This window comes from Pseudonaja textilis, chromosome Z (assembly GCF_049901715.1).
Source record: "Pseudonaja textilis isolate UNSWEBS1 chromosome Z, rPseTex1.2, whole genome shotgun sequence".
NCBI lineage: Eukaryota > Metazoa > Chordata > Lepidosauria > Squamata > Elapidae > Pseudonaja > Pseudonaja textilis.
The window spans coordinates 33,275,578-33,298,583 of NC_142008.1; the positions used below are offsets into that span (position 1 = coordinate 33,275,578).

Below are 23,006 nucleotides of genomic sequence, written 5' to 3' on the forward strand. Positions count from 1 at the left end.
GGCTTCTGCAACCCTCTGCCAGTGAAAACAGAGCTTTTGGGGGTGACGTGAGGCCCTCATGAGCTCTGCTTTTGGTTGCAACAGCCTCTTGAAACCCTCTGCCATTGAGAGCAGTGCTTGATAGGACCACGTGTGGCCCTCGCAAGGTCCGCTGTCACTTGCAGAGGCACTGCGGACCAGTCATTTATTGTTTCCAGGGCAGCCCCACGGGCCAGATCTAAGCACCTCACAGGCCAGATCTGGTCCCCAGGCCTTGAGTTTGATACCCCTGAGCTGTGGGAAGGCTGCTTTCCATTGCACTTATTTCTTTTCTACTGGTTTTGGGGAGCATTTATCTAGGATGCCATTCATTTATTCATCCATTCAATGATTCAATCATCCATTCATCCACTTTATATAGCTCCTTATCTCATGTATTGTATGTGACTTTGAGTGATATAAAATAAGAGCTAACCATAAAAACAGACATTACTATATTATTATGATTTTTGTCCAGCTACATAAATATTCATATAATATATATGGAGCGCAGGAAAAATACAAACTTATTACAGACAATAGGTGAATCTGAAATAGTCTTTTAGTAAGCATTAATAGCTGATAGAATATCTTGGAGGTAATATGGACTAGTTGGGTGTTTTCCAGATGCCGCTTGACTTTACCTCCTATAGTAAGGAAACTTGATTCCAAGAGGCTGGATTATTTTCAGTACTGATAAGAAAGTTTGATCCTCACATTGCTATTGGTTTTGCCAATTAGGGATGATAGCACTGATATCCTTCAGCCTCTCTAAGGCTACAAGTTTCTTTAACCTTTAATAATTCTATTATTTCAACTTCATAGTATCAGTTAATCATTTTAATATGTTTTTAATAATCAAAGTTTAAATTTGCACACAAAGTTTAAGCCTAAATAGAATATTTATTATTTATTCCTAGCACCCGCAGTAAAACAGACAGGAACTACATGGTAGCTGTACTGATAACGAAGTGTGTAAAGTTGCATAGTGGAGGTGTATGTGCTTAGTAACAGTTTTTTTTTTATTAGAATTAAACTTTTACATATCATATAGGTGTTAAGTATTAAGAGGATTTCTTTTTACTAAAAATTCTACTCATGTGTATACACTCACTTACTGCTATACATTCTTGATAAACAGATATTAATTTCATAATTAAAAGTAATCTTGTGTAAATACCCTGCAGGCCTCAATGAATCAAACACATACTGTGTGTCAGGCCTCCCACTGTCTTCAAGTGGAATGTACTGGCTGGATAATTAGATAGTACATATTTTTTAACCTTATTTGCATGCATATTATATCTTTTGCACACTGACAAGCAGCAGTAACAACAAAAGTCAGATTACCACAGGGAATTCCCACAAAGAAGTCTTCATTCCTTATAATTTGCAGCCTAAATTAAAATAATTTGATCTTTGACAAGGATGAAATGTCAAGCCGAAGGGGGTCCTCTACAAGCCACAGCCTGTGGCTTCAGAAATCTGCCTAATTTATGTCAGTCACTTCTTAATACATATTTAAGTATTACACGAAAAAGATGATAAATATGCAATCTGACACCTTTGGTATTTCCCTGCTGTTAATTTATAAAGGTCTTGTGCCCCCTCTCCATCTGACTAAAATTATTTAAATAAAGGGAGAATTGTGATATAAGAAGGTGCGGGGAGCGTTTTCACTCAATATCAAACACAGCAGGCAGTACACTAAGACAATTATTTCACTAGGCCTCAGAATCATGCTGTGATGAGTTACTTTCAGAATTAGTAAAGAAGGATTTCTTTTGTTCAGATATGGAATAATTTCTGTACAAATCTATCTTCATCTTGCTAACATTTCATAAATGTATTATATATTTATTGATTTTATTTTTGATATAAAGTATGGTAATTATTTTGCAAAATGTTGGTGAATAATATAAATGAGACATTGTCTACAGGCATTTGTTTGTTCATCTACATGTCCATCCTTTCCAAACAAAATGTCTGTAGAAAATGATACCTATTGTATGATTTAAGTGACAGAAATGCAATGTATAACTGAAGATTATCAAATAGCAAGCTGAGGAACATGTGGTTGTCCAGATATTGGACTGGGCTTCCATCATTCTAAAGCAGCAGTCGCCAACCAATGGGTCGCAGCCCACTGGTACTCTACGAGAAAATTGTGGTGGTCCGCAGAGAAATGTCACCCCCAAAGAAATTAATCCAGGCTGCAAGGGAATACAAGGCTGCGCCACCCACATGTCCTTCCCTCCCCGCCCACTCACTCCTTACCTGGCAAACTTGCCTGCTAAGTTGCTATTTTTCCTTTTTCCAACCATCCACTATTCTACTATGCAGGGAGATTTAGATTAGCTAGAAAGCAGGAAATCGTTGGATTTCCTGCTCTCTAGCTAATCTTTAGATCTTCGGCTCTGCTTTTAAGCAAAGCGGAACCTTCCTTAGGACTGAAGCAGTGTAGACTCAGCTATCCGATGGCAGAAACACAGATCTTTAAGTGAATCTTGATTCTGTGAGCAACTCAATCTGCCTGCCTGCTTTGCCTGATTTTGGGTAAAAGTTGCTCTTTTTTTTATAAAAAATTCAATATTTATATATATATATTTATAATATTTACATAAAAGTGATGTCCAGCCAGTCACATGACCACCAAGCTACACCCAAAAATTAGGCCCACCCACAAAACCATTGTTAAGAAATCTCTGTGTTTGTGTGTTTGTGTGTGTGAGAGAGAGAGGGAGAGAGAGGGAGGGATGGAGGGAGACAGGTTAGATCATCTCTCTCTCTCTCTCTCTCTCTCTCTCTCTTTCTCTCTCTCTCCCACTGTCAGCAAGCCACCATTAGTCAAAATTCATATTAGTGGTCCCCGGGATTTAAAATTATGAATTTGGTGGTTCCTGAGGTCCAAAAGGTTGGCGACTCCTGTTCTAAAGGACCTATTATTCAAACACAACCAAATGGGGAATATTGTTCAATACATATTGTCCATCCTTCTTATAAGGAAACCCTGCAGGATCACACTGAAGTGAAGTGAGTTTAGAGTTTTGTCACACAATGGACATTAAATTATTCAAGGAGCAATTCATACTCTAGTTGTTCATAAGCTGCTTCCTTATAATATGTCCTTTATATGTGCAGTATCATTTTTGTATTTTTTTCAAAAGAGCACTTAGTCTCAAATTCATTTGATTTTTAACAATGGAGCTTTACACGCTTATTTCTGAGAGGAAGAATGAATAAGTCTTCCAAATTAAAGTGCATGGTTCTTTATGTCAGTTCTTTCAAAAGCAGGTTTGAATTTGCACTGATTCTTGAGAAAGTTACACATTAAGTTAAGCTTTGGTTCTGTTTTATTAAATCTTTGAAATAATGTTCCACTTATGTTTATGTTCTCTTCTTCCTTGTCAGCTCCCCCCCAAAAAGGTACAGGAAACTGGGAAAGGAATACAAACTCTATTATATTTATGTAGAGAAACTACAACTTCTGACAACCCAGGTTAATTCTCCATGGAGTATCTTTGTATTTCTCCACTGCTTTCAGATAACCTCTGAATATGTGTTTTTTAAAAGAACCCATAATTTAAAATAGCTCTTTTGCATTACAGCCCCTTTCTGTCCTGCCTGTTTTCTAGTGAAGGTTTATAATCATTGCTACTTATAAAACTATGAGACACATATATATTTCTGCAGGAAAAAGAGTTCCAATTTTTCAAACTTTTCTCTGACTTTATCAAATATGGGGAAGAAAATATTTTGCAAACAATATATGTGTACATATCTGAAATCAGAAAGGAAGCCAAAATGAGCACCGGTGAATGTGAAGCTAAATGCATAGATTAGACTTCCTAAATTGGAATACAGATTATTCTTGGTCTTCTTTCTCCTCCTTCTCAAATTCCAATATTCATATTTCAAGTAATACAAGAATTATGTCACTATTTAAATTACTTAAATCCAGCCATTTTAGAAAATGCGAAAAACATCTCTCCATATTAATCCAAACTCTAACATAAATTGCCTCTCATCAATGTACTTCATTTCTTAATACATGCAGGGTGGGCTGCTGGGGTTTACAGGGGTTCGGGAAATCCTCTAGCTAAGATTCTGCACAGTTTAGAGAACCCCTAAATCCCACTGCTGGCTGGCCCTGCCCACCCACCCCGCCCCTCCCAGGAGTCCCCACATGGCCCATTTTGGATGCAAGTAAGTGCAGGGTGCACACAGAGGCTTAGAGAAGGTGAAAAATGGGCCTCCCCGAAGTTCGGGAAGACCAGAAATGGGCCTGTTTCTGGCTTCTAGAGAGCCTCTAGTGCCAGGAGATGCAATTTTCGCCCTTCCGAAGGCTCGAGGAAAGCCTCTGGAGCCCAGAGAAGGCAAAAACGCTCCGCCTACCATGGTGCAGGAGATCAACTAGTCCATTGCCACCATGGCCATGCCCACCCAGCAACCTGGCAGAGAAGCAGTTGCTAAAATTTTTGAAGCCTACCCCTGATTACATGGTATGTATTATATAGTACCTCTGTAGTTTCAATCCCCCATAGTCAATGAGTTATGGTACAGTACAGTAAATTACTTGGGTTGACATGGACTTCGTTGCCATTAGATTGCTAATGCTTTGTTGCCATTTCATTATAACGGAAAACCTAAGTGTCAGATTTTTCTTCAATGTGTTTATATGCACATAGACATTTATTGCTATAAATATGTAATGGGAATGAATTTTTCAACTCAATTTTTAGTGACAGTGCTGACCTCTGAAACATGAAAAAATAGTTTTTTAAATGATCTCAGGATTTTGATTTATTTTATGTTTTACGGATTTTTCATTTTATTTCTATTGCTGTGGGTGTTTAAGATTGTTATATTTTTGTTAAATATTCAACTGCAATGTGTCCCCTTCAGGAGTAATGTCTATTTATTTGCTTGTTTATTTTTATTTTTTTCATTTATTGGATATTTTAGTTGGATTTCATATTACATAGTTAGTCTCTACTCAGCATACCATTGCATTGTATCTTAATTTTGTCCACAGAAAAGGGAAACATTAACATAATTTTCTTACTTTTCTAACTAGGCAGGAATTTAGTACCTTTAAAATTTCTAGATGGGAATTTTGGGACATTTATAATTAAAGTTTCTAGAGGTTATTGGGTGAAGAATGTTATTTTAAGTAAGTAGGTATAGAAGTCAGCAAGAATATTATTGTCTCTAGCAGATATCTATGTTTATGAAAAATAATTGAAATGAATTGGTCTGGGTTATATTTATAGTTTTGTAAAGAACATAAAAATTAACACAAGCTAATAAAAACAAAACTAAGTAAAAAACAAAAGTCCCAAAAGAAAGAAAAAATATAAAGAAGAAACTTTCAGTTTCCTTTGAAACAAATTCAGTTACAAATACAATTATAATATTATCTATTATTCCATGAATACAAAGAAAAGTATCTCCTTTACAGTTTGGGTTATTTCTGAAATTTGGTCTGAATTTTATAATATTTTAAGCTCTATTCATTTTTATTACCTTTATTGTCAGAGTACAACATGTGTACAATGAGATTGGCTGAGCCTCCCTTCATGCACCCTTCCCACCAACACAACTCAAAGTGAGGACAGATATCCCTAACCCAATCCTAATCTTATTACACTATGTGACCTTGTTGCACAATATGCCGTCCTGCAAATCTGTCATACAATGTTGACATGAAGTTATTTTCTGTTCAGAAGTCTAACAGCCCACAGGTAGAAATTGTTCTTCAGTCTGTTGGTGCGGCTGGTGAGTTGCCCCTGAGAATTTATAGATCTTCCTGATTTAAAATTAAAGAATGCATTTGGGAGTAAAATATCCATTTTTATTAAGTGATTTTTGTCTGTGTGGAGGGCCAGTTTATCCTTAAGCATAAAGCAATAAGAAGAATCTAAAAATATGAATCCTTTCATCAAAATTCACATAAATTTTATCAAAATCTGATGGTAGATGGTGTAAAAAATCTCTTGAATGTTCAATTGAATATTTAATCTCATTAAATATTTATATCAAGATGTATCTACGTGTATATATTTTGCTGAATAGAACCCCAAGTAAATATCCTTTTTATGTCTGATTTTTTTAAAAGAAACTGATAAATTACAGATTTTATCCTGGATTTTGATATTAGTAAAATCCTGAACACTTGTGATCATATCTATGAGACAGCCCTCTCCATAGAGATCCTTGTGTCTATTTGTCCCAAACAGTGTGGACTTGATATCAATCAACTATTATTTAGAGAGACTCACCCTAGAGTTAATATAGATACCAACTTTGTTAATGATTAGTTGGTACATAACATTTGAGATCTTATAATAACCGTGGGCATAATTAAATTATTTTATATGGTAATTATTTTTATATGTATTATTTCATTGAATTTATATGTATTTTTTAAATTTATGTACATAGTCTAGGATTAGACTGCATGATACACACAATGTAAAATATTTTAGGTCAATAAATAAAAGTAGACAAATAGGTTCAATTAAAAGATGAATAAGATAGATCTGTTTTTAAAAATATGACTTTGCAATCATTAAAATGAATTTTATTCCAATACTGAGGACTCAACAAAAATAATTCAATTTAGTGGGATGGTCATTGAAACCAAATACATTTCACTGCCTAGCATTCGTTGCTATTTTCATTTTTTTATTTTGAATTACTTTTTTCCAGTTTGAATACTTCTATCATATTAGTTTGGATTAATATACACTTCTACATTAGCCAGAACTATATACAGCAATTATTTTCTTACTTCTATTTCCAGAGATTCATGCAGCTTCTTGCAGGTAGCAGAGAAAGTTTCAGAAGTTCCGAATTCAAAATACCAAAATTTATTCTTCATTCTGAAATATGAAGGGGGAAAATAAGGAAAGAAAGAAACATCAATAGCTGATCATTAAACAAGTTAGCATCCTGACTTCTACCATAAACGATCATAATATCTGACACCCATTCTGAAATGGATGAGCTCATAATTTTCAAAAATTTAAATATGACTGTCAGGAGATAGATATATCCCACCCAGGTAAAAAATGTTTTGTAGCAGAGATAGATTAGATTCTTTTAGGCCTTTTGGCAACTGCTGATTAGCCAAAATGGGGCTTTTCAAAGTTACTATTTTATGTTTTATGTATTATACCATTTAACTTTATTTCTTATACTGTCCAAAATTTAATCGCAGGGTGTATCATCATAAGAGGGGTGGAGTTAAATGTAATTCCCTAAACAAAAGTTGTAATTTATTGTTTGTTATTGTTTGTAGTATTTAAAAAACAAAAAAAAATCCTGCTTCTACATTTCCAAAGGGTTTGTGGTAAACAGATATTGATTAGAAATTTAAATTCTGTAATATAATTCAATCAGAAAGTACAAACCAGAATTTTTTTAATGTTATAAACAATTTAGTTGCTTATGAAACCTAATAGAAAACACATTTACATATTATTTTTCATTTGATATCTATTATATATATTTCAAATAGACTTTTATATAATAAGTCAGTAACCAGTTGAAATCATTTGGCATTTGTCCTCCCTTTATTGCTTAACTTTAAAATGCAGTTTAGGTTTTAGTGAACTGATTATTGAATAGAAAGAACTTTATACAACAAATCCAGTTCATGACCAATTCTTTGTTCCTACATACATGTGTTATCACAGTCTATACACATGAAAATATCACTAATCACAAATTTATGTAATAGATGTATTTCATGATTTATATTGACTTGTATAGTTAAGGATATTCCATGTGTTAATAATATTCTAATCACTGGTCTTGATACAGACATGCATCATAGTACATCTTTACTCTAATGCAATAATAGTTCTATACAATTCCTTCTATTATTGCAAAATGAGCCCTCTTCCCCCACCTTGTGGCCCACAAGTAATTGACCCAAACCTGGTTCATCTTTAATTAAAATATTCACAAGAGTTTTTAGCCCATTCTGAGTAGAGCTTTATGCTACCCAGCATTCTCACGAGATTCCAAAATGCTGTATATGAATAGAAACAGAACACCATTAATAATTATAAGAGAAATTCAATCATTTTTTTTTACAAATGACCTACTTTACTTCCCCAAAGATCAGATCCTTCAAATGAAGTGGTATATTCTCCACTTATACATTCATTTAAAAGCATGGAAAACATTTTTTTGTTACTGAACATAATAGCGGCTTGTAACTTTTCTGCTGCTGTAGGAATCAAAAGCCAACTAGGAAAGGCCATTTAAGTGGCAAATAGCTCTAAACCAGTTGGCCAACTAAACCTTTGTTCTTTAGAGCTGACATTTTTCTTTTTGATATTCCTACCTCACTAGAATTTTTTGTGCTTGTAACTTTGATGTCCTTTTTTTTAAAGGGATACGTAACAGAATATTTCTCCTGTAGATAACGACATTTTCATGGCCTTTTGAGATAAAATGGAGGCATAAGTATTTCTAGAAATTGTGTGCTATGGAGACTTTCATTCCAATAGCTCATAATGATTTTTTTGAATTCTGATATTTTCAACTCAAATATATTTGTACCAGCCTATCTATTGTTAGATTAATGTATATAGTTTTCTTTATTTAATATCAGTTAAAGAAGGTATAAAGAGCCCTAACTTTTTAATATGTTTGTTCCTAATAATCTGGTCTTATTTATTCAGTACAAAACTGAATAGAATATAGCTATTACTTACGTTTTCAGGATCAGAATAATTTGTGATAATTAAATATGCCAAAACCAGCCAAGAACATATTCAAAAGTACAAAAGTTATATAAAAATACTTAGAAAAAGATTGTACCATTATACAATATTTAGTAAGTGGGAACCCTAAAGGGTTCAGGTATAAGTAGTTTTAAACTACACAACACTTTCTAATGTTTATGACTTCTCAATAAAATGGTTCACATCTTCTAACTAATCACATATCCCATTCATTCATTCTACAATGCCTACTATTTCCATATAATTCTAATTATATGGAAATAAGTCCAATTTTCCTCTTATAATCCTATACCACCTTATATTGTGCGGTAATGTTTATAAAGATTATTTATATTGAATTTTATACAAATTATACATATCATAATTTATTCTGTGTATATGTGTATTTATTTTTCTGCTTATAAAAATGCAGTTATATACTTGAAATATTTTATAAAATGCCCTGGCTTTGCAGACAGTAAGTGGAACTTTCTAACTCCTATCTGTTCTGACACAACGCTGTTACCAGCAAGAAAATCTCAAACCAACGCAGCAACTCAAACCTTCACAGCTTTAACCTACAAATAAACTTGTTTGTAGATAAAAGATGGCTTTCAGCCAATTAGTCCAACCAGAAAAGCCTTGACAGAATTCTTCAGATAAGCCGGAGTTTCTACACACAATGATGGATCCTTAGAATGTTTTTGCTTTCTGCAAAGGCAAAAACCTTTTGAAACCAGGCTTATATTCCCTGGAGGGAGGGGCCATTACATTGCATCCTTACTCCCGAGTCACCTGTGCTGCTCCAGCTGTTCTCTTCTGCAAATCATCCTGCACTCACGTGCACTTGGCACAGGCTCCTCGGGAACCTCCTCATCACTACTGCCAGCTCCCACAATCTCTGAAGGCAGCAGTCCACTCCCTGATGGTCCTGGCCCCTCATCAGAGTCATCGCTCTCCTCAGCTATCTGCACCTGCTGCCGGCTAACCACAACACTATCAGTCTCTCCCAATCTTCTGTATATAGTACATTTCAAATTTAATATATTACAAAGTTGCTGCAACGGATATACACATGTACTTTCTATAAACAGAATATATAGTAAAATTAAAACCAAGCAAATGCTTTATTCTAAAATGGCCATTCCAAAATTAATATTGAATATACTCTCAATTGTCAAGCACATATTCTGCCCGTTAACACACAATGGCTAGGTATGTAGAGTTTACTGTCCATTGGACTAAACAGCCTAGCAATAACATATTATAGAAAGGGCTTTGCCTCAGTGCTAGGGCTGGGTTTTTTTTTAACCTTTAAAAAATCCCAAATTCAACTATTGGCAATGAAAGTTAAGTTAGAAAAGACACAACCAGATTTTTTGAGAATTGCTACAAATCTGAATTAGAGGAATCAGTAATCTGACATTAATAAAAATGCCTATTCTCTTATGTAAAGTATATGATAAATCTCAACTTTGTTAATATCCGTTCAGTTTTGATATGCTATATATTATGATTTATCATAGCTAATACTTTAAAAATAGAATATGCATATTAAAAATATTTAATTCAGTTAACCTGACATTCAAAAGACACAAAGTCATATTCATAAAAGTTTCTTGTAGGTTTTGGTGATGTAATTGACACTGTAAAATTAAGTAAAATTAAGCCTATTTGGTTTTCACTAATAAAATAGGCTGTGGTGCAGCTTTGCATTATAATGTTAATTAGAAAAAACCCCACTGTTAAAACTATTCTATATAACCTTTCTGATTAAGCAATTAGATAGCATATCATCAGAAAAAAATGCCTTGATTCTAAATATGGAAATAATAAATGTTTTATTGTACACCTGATGAACACATAAGTGGTGCATCATAATGTGCAAATGAAAATTTAAATTCTGTACATAATGATTAGTTTAGTTATGCATTTTTATCCAGAATCAATTGACCAATGAGGTCATATGACAAAATGGTTTGTAAAAATATCTTCTCAAATGCTGTTTGCACAGATTGCACAGATACTTAATTTATAGAATCTTGAATTTGGCAACATTTAAAGGACTACATGATGTAGTTATAATTCTTCATTCTTTTGAAGAGATATTTGCAAAAGAGAAGGGGGAGAGAGAAAGAGAGAGAGAGGGAGAATGACAGAGGGAGAGAGAGAAATCCTTAAATCATGAAATTTTACAACTAGCAATTTCCCTTGAGAAATAGATTTTCGTCAGAACATGTCAGGATAATAAAGCAAATTACAGGGCAACTGTTTCTTTTTAGAAAATCCCATAAAGTTGAAAGGTGGAGGATTGTAGTCCAACACATATGGAAAGCACTAGGTGGGAAGAAGCTTTCAGCAACATTAGTTTCCATTCAGAGTAAGAGACTAGGATGGGATAATTGAAGAATGAGTGATGGAAATTGGTAGGTATGTAACAGAAATACAAACTAGTCTCCATTCTGAGTTTTCATCTCAAGCCATAGCTTTGCAACCTTTGAAACAGAAAAACAATTGTCTGTGAGCTTATTCGTCTTTTTATTTATCATATAGCCAAAAAAAAATATGCGTGTAGTGATTTGACAGCGATTCTGCTTTGAATATTTGGCAAACAATTTAATTCCAGTTGCACTACTTCAGAAGTTTCCTTATTTGATTTACATCCTTGAAAAGGGAAACTATAACCATGACTGTTAATACCTATTAGCTCAAATACCACTTACCAAATGAATTTCAATTTTAAATCTCAGCAAGAAGTAATTTTGGGGAAATTTTGGGGAATTTTTTTTTTTTTATGGTTTGCTATCAAAGCAACCCATTCTTTCCAAGTACTTTTTCAAGCTAAAAGAATTATTAAAGAAAATGTGCTAAATTTAGAATACCAGAACAATGTCTGTCATATGCATACCTTACAGTTTGCAAACACATTTTATTTAACTTGATGTGCTACTTATCTTGTCCACAGACAAAAATAGATGGGAAATGGGGAGATACTTAATTACAGTACCTTAGCCCTTCTGCTCAGATGAACTTTTTTTTAGAAGCAGGATTGAAGTTTTACCCTCCCTAGTTCTTAACGTGAGATTTAGCAAAGTCCTCATATATATGATATCCTATCTATGAAGTACAAATGTTACTGAAACCAACACATTTATGCTTTTATACTGCCCTATCATACCCTAGAATCAGACACAACTAGACAGGAAACACTTACCTTTTTATTATCACTGTTAACCAAGAAACTTTAATTTGTCATTATTGACACATATTGTGGTCATTGGTTATATGTCAGGGGTGGAGTTGTATAGTATATTAAAGAAAGAAAAAAAATGCTATGCTATAGAAGATTATTTCCTTGTCCTTTGATAATCCAAGATTGTGGATTTTTAAAAAATTGCTCCTTAGCTAATAGAACATTTGAACAATTCTTTATTGAAAAAACATTTGAAAGCTGAAGTTTTACAAAAGCAAATCCCTATTTTAACGTTGATGAGTAAATGAGGCATGAATGGCAAAATACCTCACAGCTGATGAGTTAATTAAATTTTTGTATTATCATATATAGAAAATAAAATATCCAGAACATGTTACAGAAAAAATTCAATGAGTTTCTTTCAATGCCTTGTACTCTTTATTTCAAATGAGAACTCAATTCAACCAAGTTATTCAACAACAACAACTCCTCTTCCTCCTCCTCCTTCTTTGGAATTATCTATATGTCTACTGCAATTTAAATTTTTCAGGCAGTAAATGTCAAATATATTAATTTTACAGATCCATGATGCAATGTAAATGGTCTTGAGTAAAACACTCCTGTAAGAAGTTTTGTTTGTTTCTTAGAAATGTATATTTTAGAACCGCTAACATGTAAAATAATATAACGTAATGTAACATCATGTAATGTTAGAGTATTATATTATGATATGATAGTATGAGATACGTGATACAATATAAGGTAACATAGTGTTAACATATAAGAAGCTAAACTTGATGACAACTACAAGTAGATTTTTCATGAAAACTATTTCCAATATTAGCAATAGTCATAATTAGAAATACAATAAATATTTAGATAATATTGAATGTTAATTTTCCAATAAAAATACTTTTTTTTTAATTTAAAAAATACAGTACTTCCCTTTTGGGAGGGAAAACACCGTTTGCTCATTGCTCATAAATCTATTAACCAGGTAATTTTGTACTTAGCTAGAATGACTTCATTGTGGCATATAATATATATTAATAAGATTGTATGACTTCTTTTAATGTTCTTCTTTTCTCCTCAATCCTGTCTTCACTATCATATAATCTCTATTCTGTTTTCTAATGAATTATATGAAAAGATAAGGAAATGGTCAATGGCAATGGGATTTTAGGGAAAAAATTATGTTAGTGAAAAGATTAATAATAGGCTCATCATTGACATTTTTTATTTTTAATATCTAAACTGAGAAAAGGGAAGTCAAAAATAACCCCTTTGGATGTTCATGTTAAGTTCTTTGAATTCCTCAAAGGGTGCAGAAAGGGGACAGGAGCTTTCCAGGCACATACATTATTTTGCCATTTTACTCCAAAGTGCAGTATTTATTATTGTGATGCTTTTAGGTAGCAAACTCAAGCATGGCTTAGCAAACTATATTTGGTTTAACAAATAATACTCAGAAAATCAACAGAACTTTTTACAGCCTCTTATCTGTTGCTTCTTCCACCCCAACTCATGCAGCTTCTCTCAATATGTTCACTTCAGGGAAAAGAAGAGAAATAATATTTCCCTGAGGTCCATAGATTCTAGCACCATTATCAAGCTCTCTTATTTCACATCTACTTTGTACTCCAAAATCTGCAGCTAAAAATGATGTTTTAAAGTTAAAAACACAGATTTAACAGATAATCAGAGTTGGAAGGGACCTTGTAGGTCATCTAGTCCAACCCCGTGCCCAAGTGGGAGACCCTACACCATTTCTGACAAATGGCAGCCCAATCTCTTCTTGAAAGTCTCAAGTGACATGTAAAATACAGCCTGCATTTCATCTTCAGTAAATTCAAAGAAACATCACGTAGTCTTTATTTATGACACAATGATTATTTCTGCTGAGAAGATATAATTATGCTTCTTGTGTCTTAAGATATTTATAATCTAGATTCAGATTCTTGCTAGTAACTTAATTACTTTAAACTGGATTTCAGTTTAAAATTAGAATGTATTTTATAAGTCAAGAAGCCTCTGAAGACATACATTTTAGGATACATCTATACTATTCTCTCATGCAATATGGAGCAAAGACTGATTTGTCCACAAAAGTTTTTTTAAAATCAGGATTATATAAAAGTGATATTCTGAAGTGACATAAATTAACAAGAGGTTAAACTCAAGCACCTGGTATAAAACTAGTACCTGGTATAAAACCAGCAATTACACAGCAGTGTAGCATCTGAATGATAATAATTTACAAGAGACTTCCCACCTAACTGAACAGACTTTCTGATCCATTATACTTTATCTTCAAAAAGAAATACCACTATTCATAATCACAGTAAGATACTTATTAGTATCTTGGGGAAAATGTTATCCATGTGGCAGGAAAATGCTAGATCAAGGAATTGAGGAAAAGAACAGTGATGGGGGGGAAAGTATGCTGCATTTGATTAGGTAGATTCTTATACTTAACATTTATTTATGTTTTTCTTCAGTTTTACTTTCTTTCTCAATATTAGCTACATATCACAAGCAATTTCACATAAAGGCATAGAGGATGCACAGAAAATTGCATCAGTCATTTGCACAAAACATGATATTGATAATTGCTACCTTGTGAATTATGTGCAGACATTTCCCATGCAATCTTGTTACTAAGCATAAATTTAGTCTCTCTCTCTCTCTCTCTCTCTCTCTCTCACACACACACACACACACACACACATGCCTATACATACATCAAACTAAGAACACTACTTTTATAATAAGAGATATTATGCAAAGTGCAGAAAACAAGTATGAAATAGTAAACTACACTGCCTTTTCTTTAAATTTTTCAACTTTTCTTTTTGAAGATTTCATCATTTCTTTCTTCTTAAGTTCCATTTTCAACTTATATTTTCTACAACATATACAGCGATCCTTACTTCAATATAATAAAATTTGCAAAAGTGTAAACTATATTTCTTCCTTTTGATGGGCTGCCTCAAAATCATGGAAGTTAGTTTCTGTAACTTATTAATGACCTGAACCTAATGTACTCCAGAAGCCTATTAACAGCACAGTCACTTTTTATTTCACTGTTGTAGTCCACCTGTGCAGAGCTTTTTTTATCCCAAGTTACACATATTGACCTTGAAAATGTGCAGTAAAAAGTATACATAACAGAATAAGGTTCATGTTTTCATGCAAATGTGCATCATTACTTAGAGATATTCTCTGTTAACTTATATTCACTCCCACATACATATTGATATCCAATATTCTGCCGTTTCTATGGAGCAAAGCCATCCAAGTGCAAAGAAATTCTGTAAACAGCTTTAGCTTTGCTACTTTTGATGTGTTTCATGGGATCAATGAAACACAGTATGAAAATCTCTGTAATTGTGTGACTTACAACTGAGAGCCTTATTAACTTTATAGCAAGGTCACAGAACTTCACACTTCATTTTTAAATTATGTCAGAGGAATAAAACAATTTTCTTTGTCTTTACCTCTAATATCCTGCTAAGCTAACGCAGACCTGACACAGACTTTTATTTAAATTAATGAAGCTATTATTATAATTCTCCATAGGACTATGATCACTTTTCAGTCGGGGAAAAATAGGGCCTGATAGATCCAGCTAAATAATTCTTATTGTATTTTAGAATAAAAAATGAACAAGGCTTCTTTTATGAATTGCCAGCTCTAAGTAAGCCCCACATGGAATTAATTAATTTACCTGTTTTTTTCCTAGACAACTGGACATTGTTACATTTTAATCAGAAAAACTATGACATATTGTTTAAAAAAGATGATTTCATTCCTAATTACAAAAGAAGGCAAATATGGGATATTAATTAAATATTGAAAATTTTAAGAATATGCATGTGGCTGGCTTGGTGGAAATGACAAGTCACAAAATAGCTATTTACCATGCAGTCAATTAAATCCAGAGGATATTCTCAATTATTCCAATAGAAGCATTGTAGGGACAAATGCAAACTCATAAATTAATATGAAGCTAGAAGCTGATGCTTTCTGTTTCTGGTGTGTATTCAGTGGAAGTTGTTTGTATGATTGCTTTAATATTATAAACTTGATTAAAACATTTATAAATAAATGCAATTAAAATATTTCATATTATATGAAATGGTTCTTAGATATCATCTAATACAACTCCCACTTCAGGAGTTATTTTAATTAAAACAATATTTTAAAGAATGAGATTAAATTTGTGGCTACCAGGAGTGATTGAGAATTTATTGCAAGAGCATGAAATAGTTCCACCTATCAATCATACCTTTGATGCCAAAATATCTGCAGGGCTATGCCTGAATGCTCAGTGCTTTGAGATAATTGATGGTCATAACATAAGGTGACCAACTTTTTTACAATGAAAAGGAGGACACAAATAAATTGAAGAAAAAAACAACAAAGCCACTTGTGCATGGCGCACTCTTGCATGTGGCTCACTCTTGCGCATGGTGCACTCTCTCAAAACAATTCTCCTGTGTGGCGCGGATATGTCTCATAATCGCGTCTCACTGCACTGTACCAAGCCTTGATGAATCATCATGTCAAATACAAATATGTCACATCACCACAACAGATCGGATTGGCAAAGATCAAATATGGAGATTTACAAATTAGTCTTCAAATATCAAAAAGGAGGACATGTAGGAGGACATTTTTTGAGAGAGAACTTACAAAAGGAGGACTGTCCTCCCTAAAGGAGGACGGTTGGTCACCTTACATAACATTTAAGGAGGTGATAGTTTGCTGCTTCCTGAAGAAGCCATCTCTGAATCCATATTGTACAATATTATTTCCATCTCCAAAATTCCCTTTTAGACAAGTTTATTTGAAAGAGATCGTGCTGCAGTTTCCATGAACCCAGGAGGAAGAAACCTATTGCACCCCTTTCATTTGAGTTTTGTGTACAGGTATGGAAACTAGATTGCATTGGTCATGTTTATGGATTGCTTCTGAAAAAAGCAGGATTGGGATCATGTATTTACCCTTATTTCCCCAATCTCTCAGTGACTTCATATGCCATCAATCATGGTATACTCCTGGAACAGTTCAGGAATTGGAGGAAAGTTGTACTGCCAAACTTTCCCCTCTGTCTAGGCATAATTCCGATCAGTTTGATAAGTAGGGAGGAATGTGGCACAAGACCCTTTCCTTTAGGCCTTGTATTCACACTCACTTTTAACATTTATATGAACCAGAGCCAGATGGGTCAAGTGGTTAAGATACCAAGCTAGATAGCAAAAGACAATGAGTTTCAAGCCTTGCCTTGGCCATGAAAGTTGCCTGTGTGACCTTAGGTCAGTCACTCACTCTCAGTCCAAATTACTCACAGGGTTGCTGCTGTGGGGAAAATACGAAGGGGAAGATGTGTTGGATATATTTGCTGATTTATTTGTAAAAATAATAAAGGTATGATATAATAAATAAATGCCACACACACACATACAGCGTCAATTGGTGAGATCATCTAGCACCATAGGTTAAGTTTCATACATGCAATGCAGATTCCTTCATGGTACCTGGAGCTTTTGAGGATCTGGGTCAAGAAAAAGAGGCTTAGCCTAAACATAGCAAAACTGAATAGATTTGGTTATAGGCCCTCTACAGTTTTCCATCCTTAGTTTGTGATCAATAGAGAGCAAGGAAGATGATATTGTTGGAATTTGTAGGAACCAATACCTAGGCAAAAGGGATTAAAATATTTTGGAAGAAAAAAATTTGGAAGCTGTGTAGTTAAAAAAGGAGGAAGGCGGGGAAAGCACAATCAGGCTTTATAGCCAACCTCAATAAAAATAGTTTATCTTTCTTATGAGTTCCTGCTCTTGTCTATTTGGTGAGATTGACAGAATGTTCCTGAATTCATGGTTTCCATTTAAAGAACAGGTGGCTACTCCAGCGAGAAGACTTTTGCACAGATCTCATGCACTAATTCTTGTATTAGAAGGTGCCAGTCATGACATTGCCATTTTACTGTAACTGCCCATTTTGTACCTTATATTTCTAGGCAGCAAATATAGAGTAAAATGACACATTTCAACAACTAACCAACAACTAAGAAAAGGCTCGCCCAACCTCAAGTCACCATAAAGGAGGGAGCATCCAGATCTTCCAGGGTTTATAGAATGCCAACAAATGAATCTTGTAGGAAGAAGTTATGATGTTCCCATCACTGCAATAGAGAACCCACGCTTCCTGCGTTTACAGATATCATTGTTTGATAGATAGGAACATGTCCATTCAACCCAATATAATGGAGTAGGTAGAAACCTTTTATTCATCCTAAAATTTAGGTCCATTAAATACTCTATCTCTTAGCCTGAGACCTTAGATTATTTATACTACCAAAACTTTTCAGAGAAAATTTAGAATTCACAAAATGTTTCAACAACCTTTAATAAGCAATCATATTCTCAGAAAAGTAGCTGTTTACCCCACTAAAGTAAGCTAGGTGTATATTAACTAATCTTCATCAATTTGCAAGAACAGAATTCCTCAATAAGTACTTATCTTTAACATTTACTCATGGGGAGCCTGTGCAGCTAGAGATATTTATGAGTTGCTTTCAGCTTAAAAATAAATCACCTCTAATTCCTCAAAGCGAAATCAATCAAAAGTCTGTTTTAAAAAAGGTTGGTTGTTTGGTCGATTCTGGCAGAAAGTAAACAGCACTTCAGCTTTTCTCTACCATTAAGGCCTAAATGGTGTAGAAAGTAAATCAATATCTCTAGGCAGCCTTCTGGCTATTGTTTAGCCAGTAGATATAGATTTTCATTAGCTTACTACATCTTATGGGAGTAACCTCTAATCTTCAGAGAGTAATAATAAGTTCGTTATCTAGTTCAGCTCTTTGTTGTACATTAAAATGGGAGGCATCCATCAGCCATGCTTCTAGTTAAGAGATGATGACATCTCATTCTATCTATTCCATAATAAAACAGTTTCATTATATTATAGGATGAAATATTAGGTAAAATTGTATTTGTTGATATATTATTATTATTGGCCAAACATTGGGGTAGGGGAATAGTGGGGTCTAATTTGATATAAGATTAGAATGAACTAAATCTTGACACTGTTTGTTTGTTTGTTTGTTTGTTGGTTTGTTACACAGACATGACACAAATTGTTCATTATTCATATCAATCTGGTTTTTTACATATAAAATAACCTCTGGTTAAGTACCGATGTAAAGTAGACAGCTGTCAGAAGCAATAGTTGCTTGTACAGGTTAACAGCTAGATGTTAACTGGACCAAAGTGATCTCTCTCCCCACCCAAGACAGAGAAAAATAATGTTTATATGATTAGATACCTTCTGTTCTTAGCCAATGATAATATTCTACATGTATGTGTTAATTCAGTACCACTTGACAAATGCAGAGTGCTTCTGCTGTGAATAGTTTTCCTTTATAAAGGTTATGCAGTATTTAAAAAGCTATTAATCACTTACCCTTTTTGATCTCAAGAACAACAAAAAACTCTTAGGATACTTTAAATTATAGCATATGGATTCCGCTTCCCAAACCTTCTTATAAAATTTTCTGAATATAGAAGAATGGAGCTTCAAAAAACTATTAATTCTCAAAAGCTTTAGTCTTCCACACAGTATCTTTTTTCTTCATAGAGTAAAATGATAGTTATCCTTCCTTCCTTCCTTCCTTTCTTTCTTTCTTTCTTTCTTTCTTTCTTTCTTTCTTTCTTTCTTTCTTTCTTTCTTTCTTTCTTTCTTTCTTTCTTTCTTTCTTTCTTTCTTTGCCTTCCTTCTTCTTCCTTTATTTTTCCTTCCTTCCTATTTTTCTTTTCCTTCCTTCCTTCCTCCTTCCTTCTTTCTTTCTTTCTTTCTTTCTTTCGTTCATTCTTTCTTTTTCTTTCTTTCTTTCTGAGGCAAGAAATGATAATAAAGCTTACTTAAAGTTGGGTCACAGGTGTATGGAAGTGTAGAATGCTGAAGGTGAAGAATGTAAATTACATAAAGCCAAGGAAATTTTAGAGTGTGTATGTATGTCTATGAGCCCAGCTGCAGGAGTTGCTGATGTTTAAACTCTCCAGAGAGCCTGCCCAATTAGCCTAAGAGAAAGATGAGCTTGGAGGTTTGTGGCAGGCAGGAAATGGTGAGTCATCTGTAGTGGACAAGTGATATTGCTGACTGGAGAGCTGGAAACAGAGTGGCCACAGTGACTCAGTGCACCACCTATCAGCTATAGGAGATTAGGTAATCAATTCAAACTCATAAGAAATACAAACAATAAAAAGCAAAAGAACTAAGTTTCAGACTTCCATATGAGAGCCACTGAAAAGGCTCATAGAATAAAATCCAGGAGAGACAGCCAGCTATTTTATCTTGAGAGAGAGAGAGATTAATGGAAAAATCAAAGTATAGTAGATTTACGGATAGGACCTTGCCCAGGATCATATAACCAGGTTACCCAACATACCAGCATCTTAACCTCACATACCTTCAGCTAATGTAGTGGTAGTAAAGTAATGAATCTTAAGTTTAAGAATCCTGATCTTCTGTCTATTCTTCACAGCATTCTGTAAGAAATGATTCAAGGAAAAATATAAAACTGGAGCAAATTTAGAATACTATCAGGTGACTTCTCTTACTGATAGTTAATTGGGACTTGGAATTCCATTGCTAAGTAATGTGTCATAAAGCACGATGTCACATGACTGTTTGTGACAGCAGTTGCCATTGTTAGGCAAATCCTGACTGGTCATAGCATTCTGCAGATATGTGATTGTCATTTGGGACCTTCTTCCAGCTTTACCATTGACTTTGTTTGTTGGAAACCAATAGTGAAGATCATAAATGTCTATCATGTGACTGTGGGATGTTGTAACATTCTCATTGTGAGCCAGTCAGTGAGTGTATAAATCATGATCATGTGACTATGGAGATAGGGCAATGGTTGCAATTACACAAACTCATTGCAAGTACTCATCTTTTAGTGTTGTTGTAACATTGAATGATCGATGAATTAGTGGGTGTTAAAATAAGGACTACTGGTATACATTCCAGTTACCTTGGATTCAGGACCATGAGTAGCAATTTTGCAGCTAAACTAATAGTGAAATTACCCCAGTATCGATGCCACGTTGGTTTCCATATCTGGCTTAGAAGTCTTTTTTTTTTTTACAAGCCCATCATTTTACATGTTAAATCAATGCAATAATAAGTTAGGTGATAATCTTTCCAGGAGTTTTTAATTCAGACGCTTTCCAGTTCACTCTTCTAAGCCAGAGCCACTTTGCTTGTCCAAGATTTAATGGCTGGAAAACAGGGTTCAAAATGAAAAGTCCTATTCCAGTAAAATGTTTCTAAAATTTTAAAAAATACTTTTCTTCAGAAAAGGAGAAGTTAAGTTCAACACCTATTCAAAGAGGCTGACCATATTAGAAAATTATTCATTTTAAAAAGCATTTTGAATACCCAGAAGTTAGCAACAAAATAAAAAATTCACATGTATCAACCTGAGCAAGATTATTACCTCTGCTCTTAGGATGAGTATATCTGAAAGAATATAATTTTAAAAACATTTAAGAAAAGAAATAATGCTTTACAAAAACATATACCAATGACTAAAGGAAAGAAAAAGGAGTCCTTAAATCTAAAACTGACAAATTGTTTAAAGAATTTTTATCAGCCCATGCAGATGTCTCCATAAAACATATACTTTCATTATAAAGAAAAGAAAGTGACATATATTAAAGAATGCACCTATGTAATCTCTCCATCAGTTAATACAAAAAGAGTTTGTTTAGTAGCAGATAGAGATAATACCCCCTCCACACACACACACACACACACACACACACACACACACAACTCCTGGTCTAAAAAAAGTCATCAAAAAAAGCACAACAAAGAATGTTCTTTCTGGGCCAACTCAGAAAGCTCAAACTGCCCAAGGAGCTGCTGATCTAGTTCTACAGAGGAATTGTTGAGTCTATCATCTGCACCTCTATAACTGTCTGGTTTGGTTCTGCAACCCAACAGGACAGACACAGACTTCAGAGGATAATTAGAACTGCAGAAAAAAAAACAATTACTACCCACCTGCCTTCAATCGAGGACCTGTATACTGCACGTGTCAAAAAGAGGGCTGTGAAAATATTTACAGACCCCTCACATCCCGGACATAAACTGTTTCAACTCCTTCTCTCAAAACGACGCTACAGAGCACTGCACACCAGAAAAACTAGACACAAGAACAGTTTTCCCCCAAAAGCCATCACTCTGCTAAACAAATAATTCCCTCAACTATTACAAAGTGTGCACTACTATTACTGTTAATCTTCTAATCACTCCTTATCACCCATCCCCTCCCACTTGTGATTGTAGGATTGTAACTTTGTTGCTTGTGTCCTTATGATTTATATTGACTGTTTCCTAGTATGATTTGATTGTTGATTGTACCCTATGACTATCATTAAGTGTTGTACGTTATGATTCTTGATTCTTAACTAATGTATTTTTTCATTAGGCATACTGAGAGTATTTACACCAAGACAAATTCCTTGTGTTCCAATCACACTTGGCCAATAAAGCTATTCTATTCTATTCTATTCTATTCTATTCTATTCTATTCTATTCTATTCTATTCTATTCTATTCTATTCTATTCTATTCTAAATGGATGGCTAGAAGGAGAAATATTATCAAATGGTTTATATTTGTTATGATAAAGGTTGCAAGTCAGTTCTTCATATTTTTTCTTTACATAGAACCACTTTTCTTCCTTATTATTCCATACATTTTTACTGTTCAGATTCTAGTTCTACTCTTCCTTTTAGTTTTAGTTTTTACTGTTGTAATTATAACCTGTAATTTAAAAAAAATAAAATGGATGGCTAATTAGAAACAATATACCATTATTGCTATTATGTAATATAATATTATCAAAATATTATGTAATATTTTGACCTTTCCACTAACCTGGACACATATATAGCCACTTTATTCATTATATTTAGATCTACTTCCAACTCCCCACAGATACTTACATTAGGTACATAGAGGTCCCTCCTCCAAGTT

General features: G+C 33.9%; 1 protein-coding gene across 2 annotated transcripts in view; it reads right to left on the minus strand.

The window, feature by feature from the left end:
* Positions 1–23,006, minus strand: part of DGKB (diacylglycerol kinase beta) — a 279,608-nt gene that overhangs the window by 88,305 nt on the left and 168,297 nt on the right. For both annotated transcript variants that reach the window (XM_087918197.1, XM_087918198.1), the window contains exon 21: positions 6,812–6,902. In XM_087918197.1, coding sequence (XP_087774323.1) covers positions 6,812–6,902 — 91 coding nt within the window. The remainder of the gene's footprint in view (positions 1–6,811; positions 6,903–23,006) is intronic.